Source organism: Microcebus murinus, chromosome 1 (assembly GCF_040939455.1).
Source record: "Microcebus murinus isolate Inina chromosome 1, M.murinus_Inina_mat1.0, whole genome shotgun sequence".
In the NCBI taxonomy this organism is placed as follows: domain Eukaryota; kingdom Metazoa; phylum Chordata; class Mammalia; order Primates; family Cheirogaleidae; genus Microcebus; species Microcebus murinus.
In genome coordinates, this window is record NC_134104.1 from 4,221,036 (window position 1) to 4,241,075 (window position 20,040).

At 53.8% G+C, this 20,040-nt stretch overlaps 1 protein-coding gene across 1 annotated transcript in view; it reads right to left on the reverse strand.

Annotated features, from left to right (window-relative positions):
• BACE2 (beta-secretase 2) overlaps nt 1-20,040 on the reverse strand; it is an 81,556-nt gene that overhangs the window by 14,866 nt on the left and 46,650 nt on the right. The window contains exons 4-8 of the mRNA XM_012758538.3: nt 17,154-17,282; nt 15,877-16,011; nt 13,894-13,995; nt 9,230-9,379; nt 4,375-4,543 (exon numbers count right to left, since the gene is read on the reverse strand). Of these exons, the coding sequence (XP_012613992.2) occupies nt 4,375-4,543; nt 9,230-9,379; nt 13,894-13,995; nt 15,877-16,011; nt 17,154-17,282 (685 nt within the window). The remainder of the gene's footprint in view (nt 1-4,374; nt 4,544-9,229; nt 9,380-13,893; nt 13,996-15,876; nt 16,012-17,153; nt 17,283-20,040) is intronic.

A 20,040-nucleotide genomic window follows, 5' to 3' on the forward strand; every position in this document is an offset into this window, starting at 1 on the left:
ATAAAAAATAGGCTCCTAATCCACGTTTTAGAAGAAAATAAGAAAAAAGTATATAGTATCTTAGGAAGAAAAAATTATCCCTATTCTCTTATTGATTAAGGAAGAATTTCTAAAATAAGGCAGAGAGTACAAGTCATAATGGAAAGATTGGTAAATTCGATTTCACTAAATTTTTTTAAATGCTAATGAAAGACATAAGAAACAAGTAAAAGACATAACAAGTAAAAGACATAAGAAACAAGTAAAAAGTCAGGGAGCTTAGAAGATATAACCCTGAAAAATTAGTATCTCAAATATATAAGAAACTCATATATATCAGTAAAAAAAGACAAGTTGAAAAATGTGCACAAGATATTAATAGAGAAATTCACCCTCAGAGAAAAAGCTCAAACATACCATAAACATATCCTACATGGTGTAGTCTGGAAAGTAATCAATTAAAATGTGACACCATTTCACATGCATAGAATATCAAAACACAAAAACAAAACAACTAGGATAATACTGTGAGGGAATGGAAATTCCCATCTATTACTAATTCTGATGTTCCAGCTACTTTGAAGACAAATCTGACATTAGCCAATAACACTGAAGACTGGCTTACTAAAGCGTTCAGAAATTGCATTTCTAGAAGATCTCATTCACGCACACAATGGTGTTCAGTGCAGTACTGTTTCTAACTGCCAATACTAGAGACAACCCAAATGCCAACCAGCATGGAACTGGGTAAATAATCTAGGTGCGTCCATAAAAAGAGATACTCTAGAGCAGTCAAAACAAATGACCTAGTACTCACGTCATGTCAAAGTGGAAAATCTATAAAATGTAACCTTGAGTGATAAAACCAAGTTGACAAAGGATACACTCAGTAGCATAGCATTCACACACATTTAAAAATAGAAAGAAAAGGCCAGGTGCAGTGGCTCGTGCCTGTAATCCCAGCACTCTGGGAGGCCGAGGTGGGTGGATCCTTTGCACTCAGGAGTTCGAGACCAGCCTGAGCAAGAGTGAGATCCCGTCTCTACTAAAAATAGAAAGAAATTAATTGGCCAACTAAAAAACCATACAGAAAAAAATTAGCCGGGTGTGGTGGCACATGCCTGTAGTCCCAGCTACTCAGGAGGCTGAGGCAGGAGGATCGCTTGAGGCCAGTAGTTTGAGGTTGCTGTTAGCTAGGCTGATGCCACGGCACTCTAGCCTGGGCAACAGAGTGAGACTCTGTTGAAAGAAAAGAAAGAAAGAAAAGAAAGAAAAGAAAGAAAAGAAAGAAAAGAAAGAAAGAAAGGAAGAAAGAAAGGAAGGAAGGAAAGAAGGAAAGGAAAGAAGGAAAGAAGGAAGGAAAGAAAGAGAGAGAGAGAGAGAGAGAGAGAGAGAGAGAAAGAAAGAAAGAAAGAAAGAAAGAAAGAAAGAAAAGAAAAGAAAAGAAAAGAAAAGAAAAGAAAAGAAAAGAAAAGAAAAGAAAAGAAAAGAAAAGAAAAGAAAGGAAAGAAAGGAAAGAAGGAAATAAAGAAACCAAACAAACAGACCAACCAACGTACACTGTGTTATAAGTCTATGTAGGCAGCTTCTCCGAGGACTCCCGATGATCCCGGCTTCCAGGCATGCAGCCTGTGTGGTCCCCTCCCACCTGGTACCAGGCTTGCTCTGTGCAGCCAACAGGACAGGGCAGAAATGATTGCATGTCACTTCCAAGATTAGGTTATAAAAAAACGGTGGCTTCTGTCTTGGGTGCTCTGTGGCACTCTCTCCCGTGGACCGCCTGCTCTGGGTGACCAGAGGACATTCCGGCAGTCCTGTGACAAGGGCCACATGGTGAGGAATGGGGGCCTCGCTCCTACAGACTTCAGAAGGCTGCAGCCTCGGGAGAGACCCTGCACCAGAACACCCCGCCCAGCCACCCCTCGACTCCTGCCCCTCCGCAACAGCGCGGAGGAGGAAAGAGCTGCGCCTTGGGGGCGAGCTGTCACGTGGCAATAGCTGACCACTGCAAGGTATTGACGCCTGCCTGGCAAAGTTGTATTAGGATGAGACTATACGCCAATGTCAGCATAAAGGGTAACTCTGGGGCTGGGGCTGGGGCGGGGCTTTAGCTACACTGGCTTTTCTTTTCTGTGACAAATTTTTAAAGAAAATATGACAAGATGTTAGCAGTTAAACCTGGCCATCCCCGTAAGTGTGCTGTGCATGGTATATGATTCTCTATATCGAAAGGCATTTTATCTGTTGCTTAAAACATTTCATAATTAAAAATAAACACTATTAGAAAGGAAGAAAGGCAGCACATCTAGTCCATTTATTACGGGGATACAGAGCGCTGTCTGGCTCCTTTAATGGCAGCCCCGAGGAAAGTGATTACTTTAATGGCTAAACAATTTGCACTGAAGATGAGCCATGTATCAGTGGATTTTTCCCAGAGCTGGTTAAATCGAATGTGTAAGCACCAAAACCTCAAATACATTTTTTAAAAAGCAACACAAAACTTACACACGAGCTCCTAACAAAGAATTCGCAATGAAATGCAGGAAAAAAAAAAAATGTTGCCTTGCCTAGACATGCTTAATATGAAACCATTTCCAATGGCAATTCACTTAAGAAACACACGGTTATTATGCTCTGCAGTATTAAGTGGACGCTCTGACTGCTGTTGCCATAGTATCCTCTACTTTAATGGTATTTAGCAGGAGAACAGAAATTGTGGGCAAAATTGTTTTGGTTCTTAGATTCCCTCGGTTAAAAAGAAGTAAAATATTCACGGTTGGGAAATACAGTGATGTTTCAGTCCCGCTTACAAATAGAGGAACGTCTTGTCGATGATAATTTAACTGGCTGAGTGAATGCACACCCGAAAGGTAAACATTTACTCACGACAAAGATTAAAAACACGACAAGTCTGAACGCTTCAAATCTGCTCACCGATGCAAAGGGAAGTAAGTTTGCACTGATATTTAAGAAGACGTTTTACAACGTATCACGTACAAACACTGGGCCGGGCGATTTTTATTTACAGAGAATAGGCATCGGCCAAAGACGCCAGAAGTAATTTCTCCTTTCAGTGTTTCTCTTCCTCCGTTCTCTAAGCGGTGACTTCACTTTTCAGAAATGCCACTGGGCTGACACGAGAATATCAAGTATCGCTTATCTGCTTCACTTACCAGAATTCCCGTTTTAAGAATGTGTTTTTATTAAAAAACAATAACCAAAATCTCTGCCTCCCTGAACAACTCCGCTGTGATCACCTGACATCTCACGTGCTCACTGTCATCCGGCAGCTCTTCAGCCGGGCTGAGCTCAGGGTGACGGTCCGGGTCCCGCATTCCCACCTGTCCTACCGCGATGTCTAGCGTCTGTCAAATTCCCCTCCGTTCCCTTCGTCTACGTGGGGACCCGGGATTTCACTATCGCCCCCCACGTTTTCTTCTACTCCACTTCCTTGTCGTTCCGCTCTTTTTCGGCCTCGCACGCTGCCCCTCCCTGGGGCGTGTTTTCAGCACGTCTTTGGGATTTCGTTCTGTTCTTGACTTTAAATCCAACGTGCCAACCTCTTTTTAGTCCTTGGAAATCCCATTTTGAAACACTGCCGGCTCCCGGCCACTTCCCTGAGCTGACTCTCCTTCCCCTCGTCCCCAGCAATTCCATCTCGTGCCCACTCCTGTGATGTGCATCTTCCCCGCCGGCTGGGACTCTTATTAGTCACAAGTGCCCGCTCCGCCCATCAAACCACCTGCTGCGTGAACGCTCCGTTTCGGGCAAACCGTCAGATCCGAAGACACGTTCACGCTTAAGGGGTTTAACCATCCTATCGACTTTCTTGCACTCTCCTGGTTTCTCTGAAGACCTGCCCGACCATCGAGCCGGATTTTGCAGAATAACGCTGGTACGCCACCCCCACCTGCCCCTTGGGAGGACTTCCACGACAAACGGGGCTCCCAGGTCTCAATATTTTAGAATTTTGAGAAATAGCAATGATGAGTGTTTGCTTCTTATTTCGTAATGAGGACCGCTTTGAGGGAAAACAAGTGTCCACAGCCTGTCTAGGAGTTTTCTTCTTCACTCATTTTGCTCTGCCAAAAAACTGAACTTCAACATCGAGGCTCCCCAGAGAATTTTTATTCCCGGCAACTGTAGTGACTAACACTGATGGAGCATTTTCCACGTGCCGAGCGCTGGACTAGAAGTTGTGCAAGGATGATCTCATTCAATCCTTGCAGCAACCCCACGGCCCGCTTCACTGACTAGCTCTCCATCACTGATAAGAGGCACGCGTGGAACAATCCAACGGCAACCGGCTCCTCACCGAGAACTGCTTCCAAGTGAGTACATTTACGCAAAGGGGCAAGAGTCCCGGGCTCCCTGTGCCACGAGAGGACGGCTCACCTGCGCAGGGACTGGCCGCGAAGCCCACCCTCCTCCTCGCTCTGTCGAAGATGACGTAGAAGCCCTCCATCACGGTGGCCCCGATCACCAGCGCGTTCGTGGAAGGGGAGATGCCGAACCGGTAACATTCGTAATTCAGGCCGGCGCCCATCATGGGCTGGATGTACAGCTGCAAACGAACAAGAACAAGCACACGTCAGCAACACCCCAAAACCGTGGAGCGTGGAGGTCACATGCATGCTTAGGACCCTCCTGGGTGCATGGAGGAGTCGCCTGGAAGGAAAGATGATGGCTTATCCCTCCCCCCGAGTGAGGAGACCAAAAACACGGTGACTACACACAGGTGCGCACACCCAGAAGACACCTGTCCACCTGCTCATCTGTCCAGCCAGCCATCCACCCAGCAGTCGAATACTTACCACGGTCAGACCCTGTCTTCCAACTATGAATAACACCTGCTTCCTGCCTGCAGGGAAGCCAGGTAGAAACCACAGGGTGGGAAGTGGCCCGGTAGGACCCATCTATCAGGAGTGGTGACCAAGCTCCCTCTGCTTGGAAGCCCTTAAAATTTGCTGGGCCTCCACCTGGGGAATCCCTCTTCCTCTCCTAGCTCTGTGTTGCACGGGCTTCAGCCTCCTCGCTGGCAAGCATCGGAGCACCCCGGGCGCTGGCCTCCTCTCGGTCTCCCCTCCTTGGCCACCCAGCCCGCCTGCAGCCCCAAACACACCTGTGCTCTGGGCCAAGACTCCCCAGTCTCTACCCCCAGCCCAGACCCGGCCGTCACTGCCGCACTGTCACATCCGCCCGCCTCCTCGCCTGTCAAATGGCATCTCGCGCACGTGTGACATTTAAACACCTGAACTCTGGACACCTCCCCCAAATCAGCGTGTCTCCCGGGGTCTCCGTGTTGGCAAGCTCATGATTCCCCCAGTTACTCAGGCCCTGCCATCCCGGTCAGCCCCTTCTCTCTCTCTCCCCACGGCCACACCATAACCAGAGGCCCGGGGGCCTTCCCGTGAAATCCAGTCTGGATCTAATCACCCCAGCACGCCCACCCTGTCTCTCGTGATCCACCGCCACGGCTCCTAACTGGCCCCCGCGGCAAAGCGGGTTTTAAAAGCAGGCAGCCAGCACAGGCAGGATGATGTGCTGGCAGGAAGAGGGAGAAGTGAGCAGGGAGGAGACACAGAGTCCATCCACGGGTGAGCAGCTCCCTGCGTTTGAGGACTACTCCCTGAACGTGCTGTTGGGGTGTTAAATAAACACGGGACGTGGCCCTTGAGATCCTGGCACCAAGAGTACTGTGTTTCCCTGAAAATAAGACCTCCCCATAAAATAAGCCCTAGCAGGATTTCTAAGCATTTGCGCAATAGAAGCCCCAGCCTGAAAATAAGACCTAGTGACGGGCGTGGCTACACAGCGCGTCTGCACAACCCATGCATGCTGTCGCGGAGCGGGAAAGAAGACGAGCAGCCCTTCTCATCCGCCCCATGAGAGCTCTATGGCTCGACATGAGAGATTGGGGCCGATGGTTCTAAAGGAAATAGAGTCGTAAGAAATTCAGGATGAAATTCAGGGTTTGGAGAGTTATGATGATGTTCCAGAAGACAATGACTTAACTATACTTAAATAAATGTAGATTGTTGTAATGTACTTAAAAAAAAAATAACACATCCCCTGAAAATAAGCCCTAGGGTGTCTTCTGGAGGAAAAATAAATATAAGACCCTGCCTTATTTTCGGGGAAACACGGTATGTGAGGAAATGGGCCAAAACCTAAAATAATCAGTGAGCAAATAATATCCTATCAGTAATAGCAATTTGTTTGCTCTCTCATATTAACAGCAAAATATTCAAATGCAGGCAATTAGAGAGTAGAGTAGCTTAATAGGACAAAATGCCACATATTTGGAAAAAAACCAATAAAGTGCAAAATGAGTGAGAAAGAGAACGTTCCTGTGAGTCACGATTAGCTGGAGAGGGCAAAGGCAGGAAGAAGGGCTGGGGATAAACAGTGAGTCTCACCCAGGAGCCCGGGCTGCTGGCCGGGGCGCTGGGTTTGGAGGGAGCAGAGAAGACTGAGAGAGGACCGGGGCAGGGAGGGGGCGGGGGCTGGGGGCTGCCCTGCCACGGCTCTGAAAAAGACAATGCAAACTGAGGCTTCTGACGGTGGGGTGAGGACTGGTCGTTAGGACCGGAAAGCACGAGACGACAATTTTATGGGAAAAAAAAATCAGAATTCCCCTGGGGGCTGGGGCTGCTTTTTTAACAGACCAAACAGGATTTGGCCCATGTGTTTCTGGAAAGCAATGCTGGGCACAGACGAAATTTAAGATAATTGCCTCGGACTTGACTTTTTTCCCCGGCGCTAGCGATCATTTGCCGACCCGTGATTGCTGACGTCTGGCAGGTCCCAGGTAGGGGTCTGTCCTAGAACTCGGTGACAGGGAGCCCTGATGGCTGCCCTCAGTGTCGGGGAGGGGGCTGGCGGGGCAGGGCCAGCCCTTCTAGAAAACGACTCCCAGGCCCACCCGCCCCCGCCCGGCGAGGCAGGTGGCCCGTGCGGGGCTCTGTGACCAGGTGAGGTTTCCAGCCCCCGCCCAGCAAGGCAGGGGAAGGAAAGGAGGGGTGATGTCGGGTAACTCATGAGAAAACAGCAGGGAGAGCAGATTCTGAAAAATCAAAAATGTGAACATGTCGAAGTCAACCAAAAAAATCTCTCCCGTCTCACAAGTGAAAGCAGGAACGAGTTCTCAGTGGAGACGCGGGAATGAAAGGGACCGGCCCCACGCCTCCCTGTGACTGCTGGACCGCCCGTACTCAGTCCTAACAGCGCCGACATCCCAGCGAGCCTGCCGGCTGTCGCCTGCCCTGGACGGAGGGATTCTCCCCAGTGCCGCTTGTCCTCCTGCTTCCCGGGACCCACCCCCGGCCCCGCCGGCCGGCCCCAGGGCATTCGGGTACCAGCACACGCCCGCCTCGCTGGGTTTGACATCAGCTACAAACCACACTGATGAAATGACGTCCGCATTCTGCCGTTCTACTGGCCAAAACGTAGTCACCCGGAGACCACGTTTTAAAGACGTTGAAAACATATCGTTCCAACATTCCAGCTCTGCACAGCGCCATGCATCCGAGGACGAAAACGTCCCCCCGCAGCAAGGGTTGCTATTTCTCCTTTACGGTTAGAGACGGGCACAGCAAGGGCCGAGGGAGCCGCTCAGAGTTGCCACGCGATCAAGGGCAGCGCTGAGGCTGTGACTCGGGCCCCGCCCCCGCTCGGCACCCTCGCCGGCCTGGCTTCCTCCTGCAGCTTTCAGCCCTCTCCCCGGAAGGTCTCTCCTTTTCCGGAACATGCATCCCACATGCCAGACGAAAAGGGGAAGAAGGCGGCATTCCCACTCACTTTTTCCTTCTGACCTGATTCCTCCCTCCTTACCCCGCCCATCCCAACCCCTGCGCCCCAGTCGCGGTATCCCGACACAGACGCGGCGACGCGTGTCCGTCTGACACACGGTTACCCCGCACTTGTCCCGCGCCGCCTGGCGAGGTCGGAGAAGGAAGGGTGCGCTTTTAAACCCGCAGCTTTTATCTTTGAGGGATTTACACTTAATTGAAGAAGAAACATAAGTCGGCGCGTTGTTGAAGAAAACAGAAGTCAAACGCAACGGGCAACGAGGGCAAACGGCGTCCCCTAGAGAGAGGATTCCGCGCCCCATGAGCGGACTGGAAGACACGCCTCGTGGGACTACAGTGCACACTCATAGACGGTCATTCTGCTCAGCAGAGTCGCGACAAAGCCGAGCTGTGTGAGCTGGACCTGGAAGAACGGGAAGAGCTTGGACGCGCAGACGGCAGGAGGGCGGGCGGGCAGTGCAGGCCGGGTTGGCAGAACGCAGGATTGGGGACGGTGGCGGGCAAGAGGCCCTGGAGGCCGGGAGTGCCCGGGGGAGTGTCCGAGGGCGGCCGGAGACGGGCTGGGGAGCTGGGAGGGCCTGGCAGGGACTCACGCCCGGGCACGCCAGGGAATGCACCTCTGTACTGCAACCGCGGGGACCCGGCGCTTGCTCACGGCCTGGGGGGCTCAGAGGAAAACGGTGCTTTAGGGACATTCATCTGACAGAGTGACAAAGAAGGGACAGTGGGGGCTGGGAGGCACGGGCGGTGAGGTGGTGACAGCCACACAGGAGGGACGGCCACAGCCGCGGAGCGGCGGGCAGGGGAGAGAACCAGGCCCCAGGAAGCCAGAACTCGGCCTGTTAACCAGTCAGGGCAGAGAAAGCATCCTCGGGTGTTGGGATTATAGTAAAAAAACTGATTGTCTTCACTTGTGATGGTCTAGCTTTGGTCCTTATTCATACATAAATAGCAGAAAAGCTTATACAGGTGGTGTGGTGGCCGTGACAAAAATGCGCCCCGTCCGTCCCCTTTCCACGCAGCCTCGGGCCCTGGCTCTGAGCTCCCCCGCTGCAAGGGGTCTGTCTCCCAACCGGGGGCCTGGGCTGGCCTCGGCCTGCCTGGGTGACGCCGTGAGGTGACGGTGGCCGGTTCTGAGCTGAGACTTTAGCAGCCCCGCGTGTTCTTCTCTCTCCTGGAACCCTGTGACCACACGTGCGCCGGCCACTGCACGGAATGACACGCGTGGCCCCATTACTCCACGGACCTCACCACCAGACCCGAGAAGGGGCCACCCCACGCCAGCCTCGGCTGGGGCCGGCCAGCAGCTGACCGGAGGCACGTGGGCACGCCCGGCCCGGACTCACGAGCAATGAGTCAGTACACGTATGACGCACGAAGTGCTTTCACCTCTGCACGTTACGTGCTAAGCAGAGAAAAGCACAGACTGGAGCCCCTACCTGAGGCAGGATGGTTATCCGGAAGGACCTGCTGGCGTTCTCGTCCCGCAGGTAGATGGAGATCTTGGGGAAGTAAGACCAAGGAGTTTCGGAGTTGGCCCAGCACGCCAGCTGCGACCCCGTCCAGAAGCCGTCGGAGAATTCTGGAATCTAGACAAAAGCAGACCACGTGGGAAACGGGGACTCGTCAACAGGAAACAGCTCCGGGCTCTCCCAGCCTCCTGCCAGATGCCCGCGGGGACAGACAGCGTCTAATGTGGACAGGACAGCAGGGACCTCGGTCCCCTGGAAGAGTGGCGGTGATGGCGAAATCACCATCGCCAACTCTGCCAGGACACTCGAGGCCCTTGCCCGCAACAGGCACCGTCGCGGTGGCTTTGCGGCGGCAGTACGCCCTTTAATCCTCAACCCGTGTGATGGCGTTATCCCCTCCACTTCACCACTGAAGAAAACAAAGCACAGAGAGGCAAAGTCACTTGCCCAAGGTTGCACAGCAGCGGACAACAGCTTTTTGGGAGAGAGAAATCTTAAATGCGGCCCTGAAGGCCCTTTCGGGCATCACCCGCCCTCTGAATTCCGGGGGCCCAGGGTGGGCTCTCTGCCCTTCCGGAACACCTTCCTCCTCCTCCAGAGCTCGGCTCAGACGCCAGCTGGGCCAGGAAGGCCCCGGCTCCCCCAGGTAGCAGGGGGGCACCCCGAGCACCCCCCTCCCCGTGGCGGTGCACCGCGCGCAGGTACGGCTGTGACTGAGCTCTGTCTCCGGCACTGGAATCGCGGCCTCTGGGGACGGAGGCCTGGTGCCCGGCCCCCACGCTGCCCAGCACGTGGAAGAGACTCGGGAAATATTTGGGGTGCCTCCCAGGGACAAAACGGTGGCCAGCAACACCGGAAGGACGCCCACCTGCGGCTCCCACCAGGGACAGGAAGAGGCGTGCCATCTGCCAGGTGCACTGGCTGCTGCATGGGGACGTCAACGACACCTGCGATCTCTCACAGCGGCGGCCCCTGAGCAGAGCCTGCCGGACCCCGCGGAGGACTGACTGTGTCTGCCATGCCCCTCACACATCCCGGACGGCAGCAGCCCGCGAGGGGCAGCGCTGGGAGAGAGGGGTGGGGCGGGCAGAGGCAGCAGGGCCCCGGCCGGTTGGAGGGAGCTGGGCTGCAGGCCAGGCGGGTGCCAGGGAGGGCTGGGGGCAGAGCGAAGGGTGCCCGGCGAGACCCTGGCCCCGGACGATGGGGGTGACAGCGCTGAGGCTGGTGCCAAGGACAGACAGGGACACGAGGTGAGGCAGGGGGGAGACCAGGTACCACTGTGAAGGAGTGACACACTGCACCTCATTCGGCAGAGGCGTCTGGTGGACACGTTGTGGGGCTCGCTGGTCCTCGAGCGCCCCGAGCTCCAGGGCACAGGCCCGGGCTACACACGCCGAGAGTCACTGAGGCCGCAGACGGGACTGTGCAGGGGGTGGGGGGAGAGGGACCGGTGGGGAAGGGCACAGGCGAGGGACATCCAGGGAGGAAGGAGGGGGTATCGTGGGAGCAGAGGGACCGTCGGGAAGGAGGACAGGAAGCAGGACAGAACGCTGCCAAGGTGAGGACGGAGGGAAAGGCAGGTGCCCCTGGATGAACCTGGTGACGCCCACGTACTGAATACCGAGTGCTCACCACGCACCGCGCAGCCACAGCCGCACACGCGGCACACACGTGCCCGCCCGCCCCACCCGGTGCACCGCCGGGAGGACGCGCCCAGCGCTGCCCATCCGTCCCGCATCCTCTAGCCGGACCCTTGCCACCCATTTGTGAAATTTCTAATGCTGGCATTAATACGCCTTTGCTCTTTAAAAAAGTTCAGTGGATTTGAAATACGGGTCGCAGGGAAGAGCCCCTTCCCAAAGGGGATGCGGAGAGGCGGGAGGGTCGGCTTGCTGGATCCGACAAGCAGCGGGAGGCGGGGCTGGGCCTACGGTGCTGGCACAGAGCTCCGTTGATGGCACCACTACCCGCTGCGACTGCAGAGCGGGGCTCAGGGGGGCCCAGCTCCTGGCCTGCAAGACTTGGCTCAGGGCTGGACTTGGGACTTACTGCCCCCAAAGCCGGGTCCCTCAACCATAAGTCCGGAGGCCTCCCTGGGGCTAAGCCACGTGCCCTTGAGGGACAGTTTTGACCATAGGTGACTCAGGAGAAACTGTGGAGTTTTAGGGTTAGAAGTCCTCTTAAAGTGGTGGCCTCTGCTTTTCCACTTTGCATTTGGAGAAGTGCTAGGCCCGAGGCACATGGGCACCACCCCAGGGCGGGGTCCCCAGCCTCTGCACAGGCCACACGGCCCGGCACGCAACTCCCGCCAGCAGGTGCACTGCTAAACACAGGCCCACGACCCACTAACTTCTAAAGTCCCATCTGAACGATCCGAGCCGGGAGACGGAGCCCGGCCCTTGCACTGTCTGCAGCCCTCCGAAGCCAGCCCTGCCCGTCGCTAGGGAGACGCCCGAGCCGGGAGGGCCGGCGGGCAGGAGCCCGGCAGGCGGGAAGGATGAGCACGCCTGGCGTAGACGGCAGGAGGGAGACAACGCAGCCTTGTTGAGCGTCCCCTGCCCCAGACTAACAAGCTTCCCGGGTTTCTCCCACCTGACAGGCACCGGATGAGATCAGTGGGTAATTTTAGACAAGGCACACAAACTTCATGATCTCACCGCTTCCACCTTGCAGTTTTCTTACAAAGCCAGCCGCTGCTGAGCACGTGCTGGGATGAACTCAGGAGTGTGAACGCCCGTGGGTGCCACGGGACAGGGGCCCCCGGGCCACCGCTTGCTGCGGTCAGTCGCACACGGAGGCTTCAAACACATCCTTGGGACACTTGTCAGATCCTCGTCATTCAGCATATTAAGCGTGGCGCTCTCATGATGATTCTGCTGAGGACACTGTTACTATCTGAGAAATCAAGCGCATTGCCCTTTATTTTAAGCGTGGTCTGATTTTCAGCAACTGTTCCAAATTTAAGGCACTACCCACGGTACCTGCCGTTTTTTCAGATTCAGCAGATAGCGGATAAAGATCGCGACTCCACTCTGCTGTCCATGGCAGAGGCTCTGGGCTGCCGCCTGGGAGACCAGCTGGTTCGAAAGGGTCCCGGGCCTTTCTCGCTCCCCTCCCCTCTGCGTCGGTCCGCGTGCCTGCTTCAGCTACAGGCTTTTGCGGTTTGGGGTCGGGACAACCAAAAGCCCTCTCTTGCTTCCTATGTCTTTGCCATCACTGGCCGCAAAGGGACTGCTATGCCTCCTCCTGCCCGCGGTTGTTCGGGTTCAGCCATCACAGCGGAGCAGGGGCTGTCTGCCCCACGCCAGTTCCGCGATCCCAGCGCTGTGCGGGGAACGCTGCTTTCGGGTGATCTTGCAAAAAGGGCCCTTAGTGGACAGACGCTACGGGAAGACTCAGGATGCCAAAGGCAACGTCTATCTCACAAGCGGCCGGACGTCATGCCGGAGCTCCTTCTTACCGAGTGTCTCCTGCACGCCGGCCTCTGACCCAGCCAGCCCTCGCAGCGACCCCACGGACAAGCACGCGGGGCTCTCGGCGGGCACGACACCCCGCCCCAGGCACCTGCTATATGAGTGACAAGAACCAGACCTGATTCATTTCACTGGAGCCCCAAGCCTGTGTTCTGTCCAATGCTATTGCCGTCCCTAAACTGAATGGAAAGTTGAGGCCATGCTGGGAACACCGTCAGCCAGGTCCCCAAGAGGCACGATGTCCCCCACCGTGACTTGACTTGTATTTGGAGCACGGCCATTGGACTGGCCCAATGACCTTCTCCATCTTCTGTGGAAGAATTGGATTTTTTTTGAGACAGAGCCTCACTCTATTGCCCGGGCTAGAGTGAGTGCCGTGGCTTCAGCCTAGCTCACAGCAACCTCAAACTCCTGGGCTCAAGCGATCCTCCTGCCTCAGCCTCCCGTACAGGCATGCACCACCATGCCCGGCTAACTTTTTCCCTATATATTTTTAGTTGTCCAGCTAATTTCTTTTCTATTTTTTTTAGTAGAGACAGGGTCTTGCTCTTGCTCAGGCTGGTCTCAAACTCCTGAGCTCAAAGGATCCTCCTGCCTCGGCCTCCCAGAGTGCTAGGATTACAGGTGTGAGCCACCACGCTCGGCCAAGAATCATATTCTTTTATGGAAGTAGAAGCTGAGATACCAGCACAGCTTGGGTGAAGGCCAAAAAAAGAGTAAGATTTTTGGCTTATGTGCTTTGTTTTAAAGGCTATAAATGCATTCCTGCTTTACTGTTTACTTTAATACAGTTATATTACCAGGCATTGCTTTGCTCACATAAAAACATGCTAAGCCAACTAAACCACGACTTGAGATACTGAAAGGCACTGCGCATTCAAGCCCACGTCCTCTGAGGTTGCAACGAAGGCATCGTTTGCTGGTTAATGTCAACGAGCAAGATTGTGAAATCAGTAAGTAATAGCTTTAAAAAAACCTTCAAAGTATAAAATTTTAAAATAAACGTAAAATATATTTATGTGTGTCACACCTCTATGATATTTAAAATATACGAATATAAAACGTGAAATTCAAACCGTCCAGAGTGAGGGTTCGGAGACCGTCACCGGGCGATCGAGACCCGGTGTCTGCAGACCCACGCGCCTCCCGGGCACTCACCAGAGACGTGCGGGCCACGGCCTCCACCACGGCGTCGAACACCTTCTGGGGCAGGCGCAGCAGCGTGGTCCCGCTGTCCACGATGGCCTTGTCCGCGTTGTACTGGAACGGAGGAGAGCGGGGAGAAGGCGTGTGAGCGGCCACGCGTGGCCACCTTCGCTGTGAGTCTGCTACACAGGAATCTCGCCGCCGTCGGCCACGATCCGTCTCATACTCTCAGGACTCGGGAGCCCGGGACCTTCTGACCCGGCGTTCTCACGCCAGAGACAAGGAAACCAGGCCCCAGAAAGGGAAGTGACGTGACCGGGATCAACCGCCCTTTGGAAGGAAGAGCTTTCTCCTTCCCCCAAGCTGCCCCGACTCCCTCATCTCGGGGCCCTCCCCAGGGCAGAGGGAAGACTCGCGTGTCTTCAGAGGGTGATATGACATGTTAAAAGCCACTTATGCAAACTGCACAAATGAACTATTATCTCATTCACGAAGAAAGGACAATTTTGCACTAGACCTCCCATATTGCATTTAGAAAGGAACCAGAGACACAGTCAATAACACACACACACACACACACACACACACACACACACACACACACACACACACACACAGAGGCAATGCCAGCCCCAGCCCCACCTGTAACATCATTCTCGGTGTGGCAGAGTGAGGGGCATGGAGGTGAGCGGGCTGATCCGAGACAGGCCACTCTGGCCACCAGGCGCACACCTGTGCGAGCAAGGCTGCCAGGCACGCGGTTTCATCCTCCTGCTTCAAGGCAGAGCCCTGAGGCATCGGCCAGACACGCCCCCAGTCGGGTCAAAAGTTCGGAGCAGTTAAGAATTTTAAGAAAAATGAAGCATCCCAATTTATTAGTGTCCTTTTCAAACAAAATTATTTTCAGTTTAGAAACAATTTTAATTTAAAATATAACTTAGCTTCTTTATAAAATTATCATTTTTTTTTTATGTAAGAAAAGTAAATATTTGAAAGCCCTATAGTAAACTGAAATATTGTGGTAGGATGTCCCAGGTTTTGTGGGGTGGGTGCATATTGGGGTGGGCAGGAAAGAACCTGGAACCTAAGATTCACACCTCCAGGTATGTGCTTGTGCACACACACACACACACACACACGGGGTTTATATTTTATTTTAGGCCTGACTTTAGAGTATACCATTGGGCTCTTTAACGGCAAATAAGTTCCTTCTGACAATAAGCACAGATTTGTGGACTCAGGGCAGAGACACCATCACGGTGGCAGGGACCATCACTCTCGGTTCCTTTGGTTCAGCAGACGTCCCCCGCGCACACGAGGACGGATGGTGGAAGGTGGCAGTTAACGAAACAGCAGTGCCAACGGGCAGGGACGCAATGAGACGCTGGCGGTGTTTATAAACCACTCTGGAAGGGCTGCGGAAGACCGAAGCTCCCTCAAGCCACCCTGACCCTGGCCCTAACCCTAATCATAAAGTCATGACGTGCCACACATCAGCCCAAACGCTGAGAGAGGCCGTGCACACAGGTGCAGGGTTGGTGTCAGAGCTCTTAACTCTGGAGCGGCCAGCGTGTGCTGGGGGTGGGGGGTGGGGGCGGGGAGGGGCAGCTGTGACAGAGGATAAAGCTGGCCATTATTTTGGTTTCATTTATCACTGACAAAAACCCGCTTATTTTGTCTTAAACAGAGCCCAGGGCCCCACAGGCCAAGCTGAGTGGCGAAAGGCATGGCTCAGTCCTCCTCACTCACCTTTCAATGCTAACTTTGTCCTGTTAGGACAGGTGATTGTGAGGAAGCGGTTTTTTTTTGGGGGGGGAGGGGGAGTTTCATCGATTTAAACTCACCATACAAAAAGGCCCTTTATCTTTTCACGTTAGGAAGCTTTGATTTAGCTCGTAATGTAATGCACCTGTCTGATGTCACGGACAGGTTCCGGCCGTGCTATGTATGGCACACACAGACGGACAGACACGACGGCGATCACGGCGTAAGTACCTCTCTGCAGTCCAGATTAAGGCTCTGGCCTCCGATCTCCAGCTTCAGAATTTCTATCTGATAATACCACTCCTCCTTAATCGGGGTATACCAGATGTCTCCTTTATACAAGCTGGGCTCAACCCCGCCCAGGACCTGGGAAGGAAAATAGTTACAGGGGTAAGAGAGAAAAAACACAGAGACACATCAACAGGCTACACAGAGAAGCACATACTCACAAGGGGACACTTGGCTGGAATCAGTAGGTCACTGTGATGTTATGAAACAAACAACAAACGCCTGAGAAATCACCAGGGGAAGTTATGGGCCACACACCCAACACCCAACAGTAACACGCTCTAGTCTAACCAAGATGCTTTGGTGGTTTCCCTTTATCTACAGAAAGTACAATTTCGGCTTCACGATGTTATGATTTTCCCCCAAGGAAATTCAATAAAATAGGTAACCACGATGTCTGACAGTAACTTAGTCCCCCAGAAGTCAGAAAAGAGGAAAGAAGAAGAGATGAGTTTCCTAATCAAAACTTCATTTTGCAGGACTGCGAAACACCCCCTCACAGCCTAGGCTGCCCCTTCTCTTCTCAGGTAAGTGTAAGAAGGCGTTTAGGTGCGAGCTACCGGGGTGTGGAGCTCGCCTGTCATAGGCAGAGAGCACCTGGCGGCACCCACCCAAGGGGGCCCCTTCTCGTGCCTCCTCCCTGCCAGCTCCTACTGTAGATGTCTGGGTGCAGGGCCCGAGGGGGTGAGCCCAGACTACAGCACATCTGTAGTGCTGCTGGCCTTGGTTCAGCTTCAGTAGAAAACAGTTTTGCTGTGTGTGTGTGTGTGTGTGTGTGTGTGTGTTGAGACAGAGAGAGACAGAAAGGATGTACATGTGTCCCTGTGTCCCCACCTAATTTATGAAATCACAAGCAATCACCCTTTGCCCCACGGCCAAGAGCAAGGCTCACGTGGCACCCACCCCCGGCCCCCCATGGGAAGCAGCTCCCCCTCCCAAAGCACGACAGAGAAAAGCACTAATGGAATTTGGAGAAGCAACGAGAATCATCTTCCTAGATGGCAGGATGATTAGGAAAGATGAAAAGCAATACCTAATTTTATCCATCTTCAAAAGGATCTAGAACAAGGATTATCACAATTTTATAGTACCTACGCACACCTACATGTCTAATACTCCCGATCAGGTGTTTAACAAAACAGAAAAAAAAAAAAAACAAAAAACAAAACAGCCCCGGCCATTTACGAGTTTTCACCCCTTTAAGACTAAAAGATACCCACAAGACTACCTCCGTTGGTACCGGCTCCAGCCACGGGCAGCCCGGCCCCGCACATCTGCATGGAGAAAACGTTGGGAATGTCTGCTTGTGTCACGAGGGAGTCAAAGAAAGTCTCCAGGGAGCTTGATGGCTGTGGGAGGGTGACAAAGAAGGACACCTGCTTCATGACTCACAGCGTAGACAGGGGTGACCAGTGTAGACACCACAAGCCACAGACGACATTCCTGATCTTTATAGCTAGTTTTTTTTTTTCATGGCTAAACAACAAACAAGCTTGTGATCAGATGCAGTAATTCAGACAGCTCCAACAGAACTGCCCGCCGCCTGGCATTCCTCCTTTTGGTACAGCTCTGCTGTAAAAATAAGGAATTATTTCCAAAGCTATTAGGACCCTGTCACAGGTACCATCAGGACTGCCTTGTCAGGTGGGCACGAGATGCTGTGCAATTGGATTATGCAGTAGGCGGTGGGTTCTAATCCCAGACATTTTGGAGTAAGGAGAGAAGAGTTTCTCACGGAGATGCCACGGCTGCTGGAGTCCTCGATCGCCCCTCTCAGCGGCAGCCGTCAATCACGCAGATGAGAGGTGACCGGCCCACGAGGACACTTCATCTGGACCCCAGACCCTGCGTGCACAGAGCTCAACTCTGCCGGCTGAACCCGGGCGATCAGGAGCGTGGCAGGAAAGGAACAGAGCTACACTTCTGAAGTTTACGAAGCGTACTGTTCGCCACCGCCGAATTTCAGCGGGCACAATTTGCTGCCTGTCTCCCCCTCTTGCAGCTAAGCGTTCGGCAGACACCCATTTCTCCACGAAGGCGCAGAAAGACGGGGAGCGATCTGCAACAAGCTCAGCTGCTCTGAGCTGGGGGCGGCCCAGGGCGCCGGGTCGTGGAGGAGGTTAGCGATAGACCTGAGTTGGCATTTTGGCTGACAACTAAGGGATGCTGCAGCTGGTCACCACGAGCTGTTAGTTTTTTGGTGAAAACTTAAAAATTAACGGTCGTAGAACAGACGCTATGGGCGTCCCCTGACCACCTGTGGTCATTCAAGGGAATAATTATTTGCTGTCCGGGAGGACTAGAACTGTCATTCCTGAGGGCAGTGAGCAGGTCTCCATTATGGGACAGGTACAGCTCTGTCCATCTGTACGGTCCATTTGCACTTGGCCTCCCAGTGGTTTCACCTCAGCTTCTGTGGAGCTCTAAGGCAGAGAGCAGCAGGGCCCACAGCAGTCCTTGTGGGAACCCTGAGCACGGGCCAGTGAGTGCGGTGGGTGCCTCCTTGGTGGTGCCACCGTCCCCTTCTGTCCCCTTCTCCGGACGTGGCAGAGCGAAGCCAACGCTCACAGGAAGGGGAGCCTGGTCTACTACTTGCCAATGGGGCAACTTGTTCCTTTGTTTCCTTACCTGTAAAATGGGGATAACGGCAGCCCGTAGAGCCGCTCCGGGGCCTTCGATGGGTCAATGCCTATGAAGTGCTTGGGACAGGGCCTGGCACGTGGTCAAGGACCTGTGGCTACTCCGTCAAGTCCTTCTGCACTAGGGCTGTGCCTCGGGCTCCCACTAGAGATTTTAAAAGGCAGTTGCCCGGGACCAAGCCCAGGAGAACCTGATGCAGCAGGTGCGTGGCGGGACCCAGGGGCCCACGGTGCAGAAGCCCCACAGGTGGTTCTGACACAGCCCGCAAGGGAAGCGCCTGGGATGGAGCAGGGGCTGCCACAAACCACGACAACCACCACTGGGCGCCTGGCCAACCCGTCTCAGAGACACCTTTGGGCCGCCAACCCAGACCACCCCGCTGGTCCTGTTCCCAGCTCCACGCCGCTTCCTACGAGTTCTGTTCCTCTCTCCTCCAACCTGGGGAACGGGGAGCCAGTTTTTGGTAATCTTGGCATTTCGTAGGCAAAAGAGATGTAAGATCACGTGGAGAGTGAGGGTACCCCCCCAAGAGCCCCAAAGTAGTTTTTTGTTCATATAGATGTTTCACGTTATTAATTCTGGATAATTAAAGTTTATTCTACTATCTTATGAAAAATGAGCATAAAACCAATCCTGCATCTTTCATTTCCAAATAGTCACTTAAAGATGAAACATTTTGTCCAAGGTCCCGCTATCAGTGAAAACGAACTTGGGAATGTCAGTTTTTACCAGTGTGCTGACTCCCTGTGCTGCTCACCTGTGCCTGTCCCAGCTCTGCGGACAAGAACACCAGGGCTCCGTGTTCCGACCTGAACGGGCAAACCCCTCTGGCCCCCAGCCCCACGTCTCTAAGATGGGGAGACCGAGGCCTGACAACGCACGCCACCCAGGAGGTGGCGAGCGCTGAGTGAACAGCACCTCATCACACTCTCAGCCTAGAGCTCAACAGGCTCTTGGTGATCACTCTTCCTCCCAGGGAAGCCAGGGTTGGGGCACTCCCCTGCCCGTTCCCCCGCCCCACACCATTTGCTAATGAACGTGAGCTGGAACAAATGCTCCTACAGGGTGGGAAAATGACTGTCACAGGCCAGTGGGGGCCTGCCATCCTGCAAGCACATTCCTTTCCCTCCCACACTGAGCTCTGGCTCCAAGCCTAACTCCGAGCAAGGACGGGGCCGGGGTGCAGTGCCCGGGTACAGAGCAAAGAGAGGGGACCTCCTCCTGCTGTTCCCAAGTGCACACACAAACCCGCCGGGTCTCCGGGAGCCCAGGACACTGCCCCTGTGCTAACCCCACCTGCCCCTGGCAACCCTTCCAGGTAGAAACCCCCCTACCTGCCTCTGCCTCCTGCACACGGACATGATTTCCTTTGGGTCAGCCCCAGGTACAAATACGTGGGGAACATCCAAATCTGTCCTTCTCCACTTGGGGAAGCCTCCGATGCTGAGAGAGCCAGGGCCACAGAAC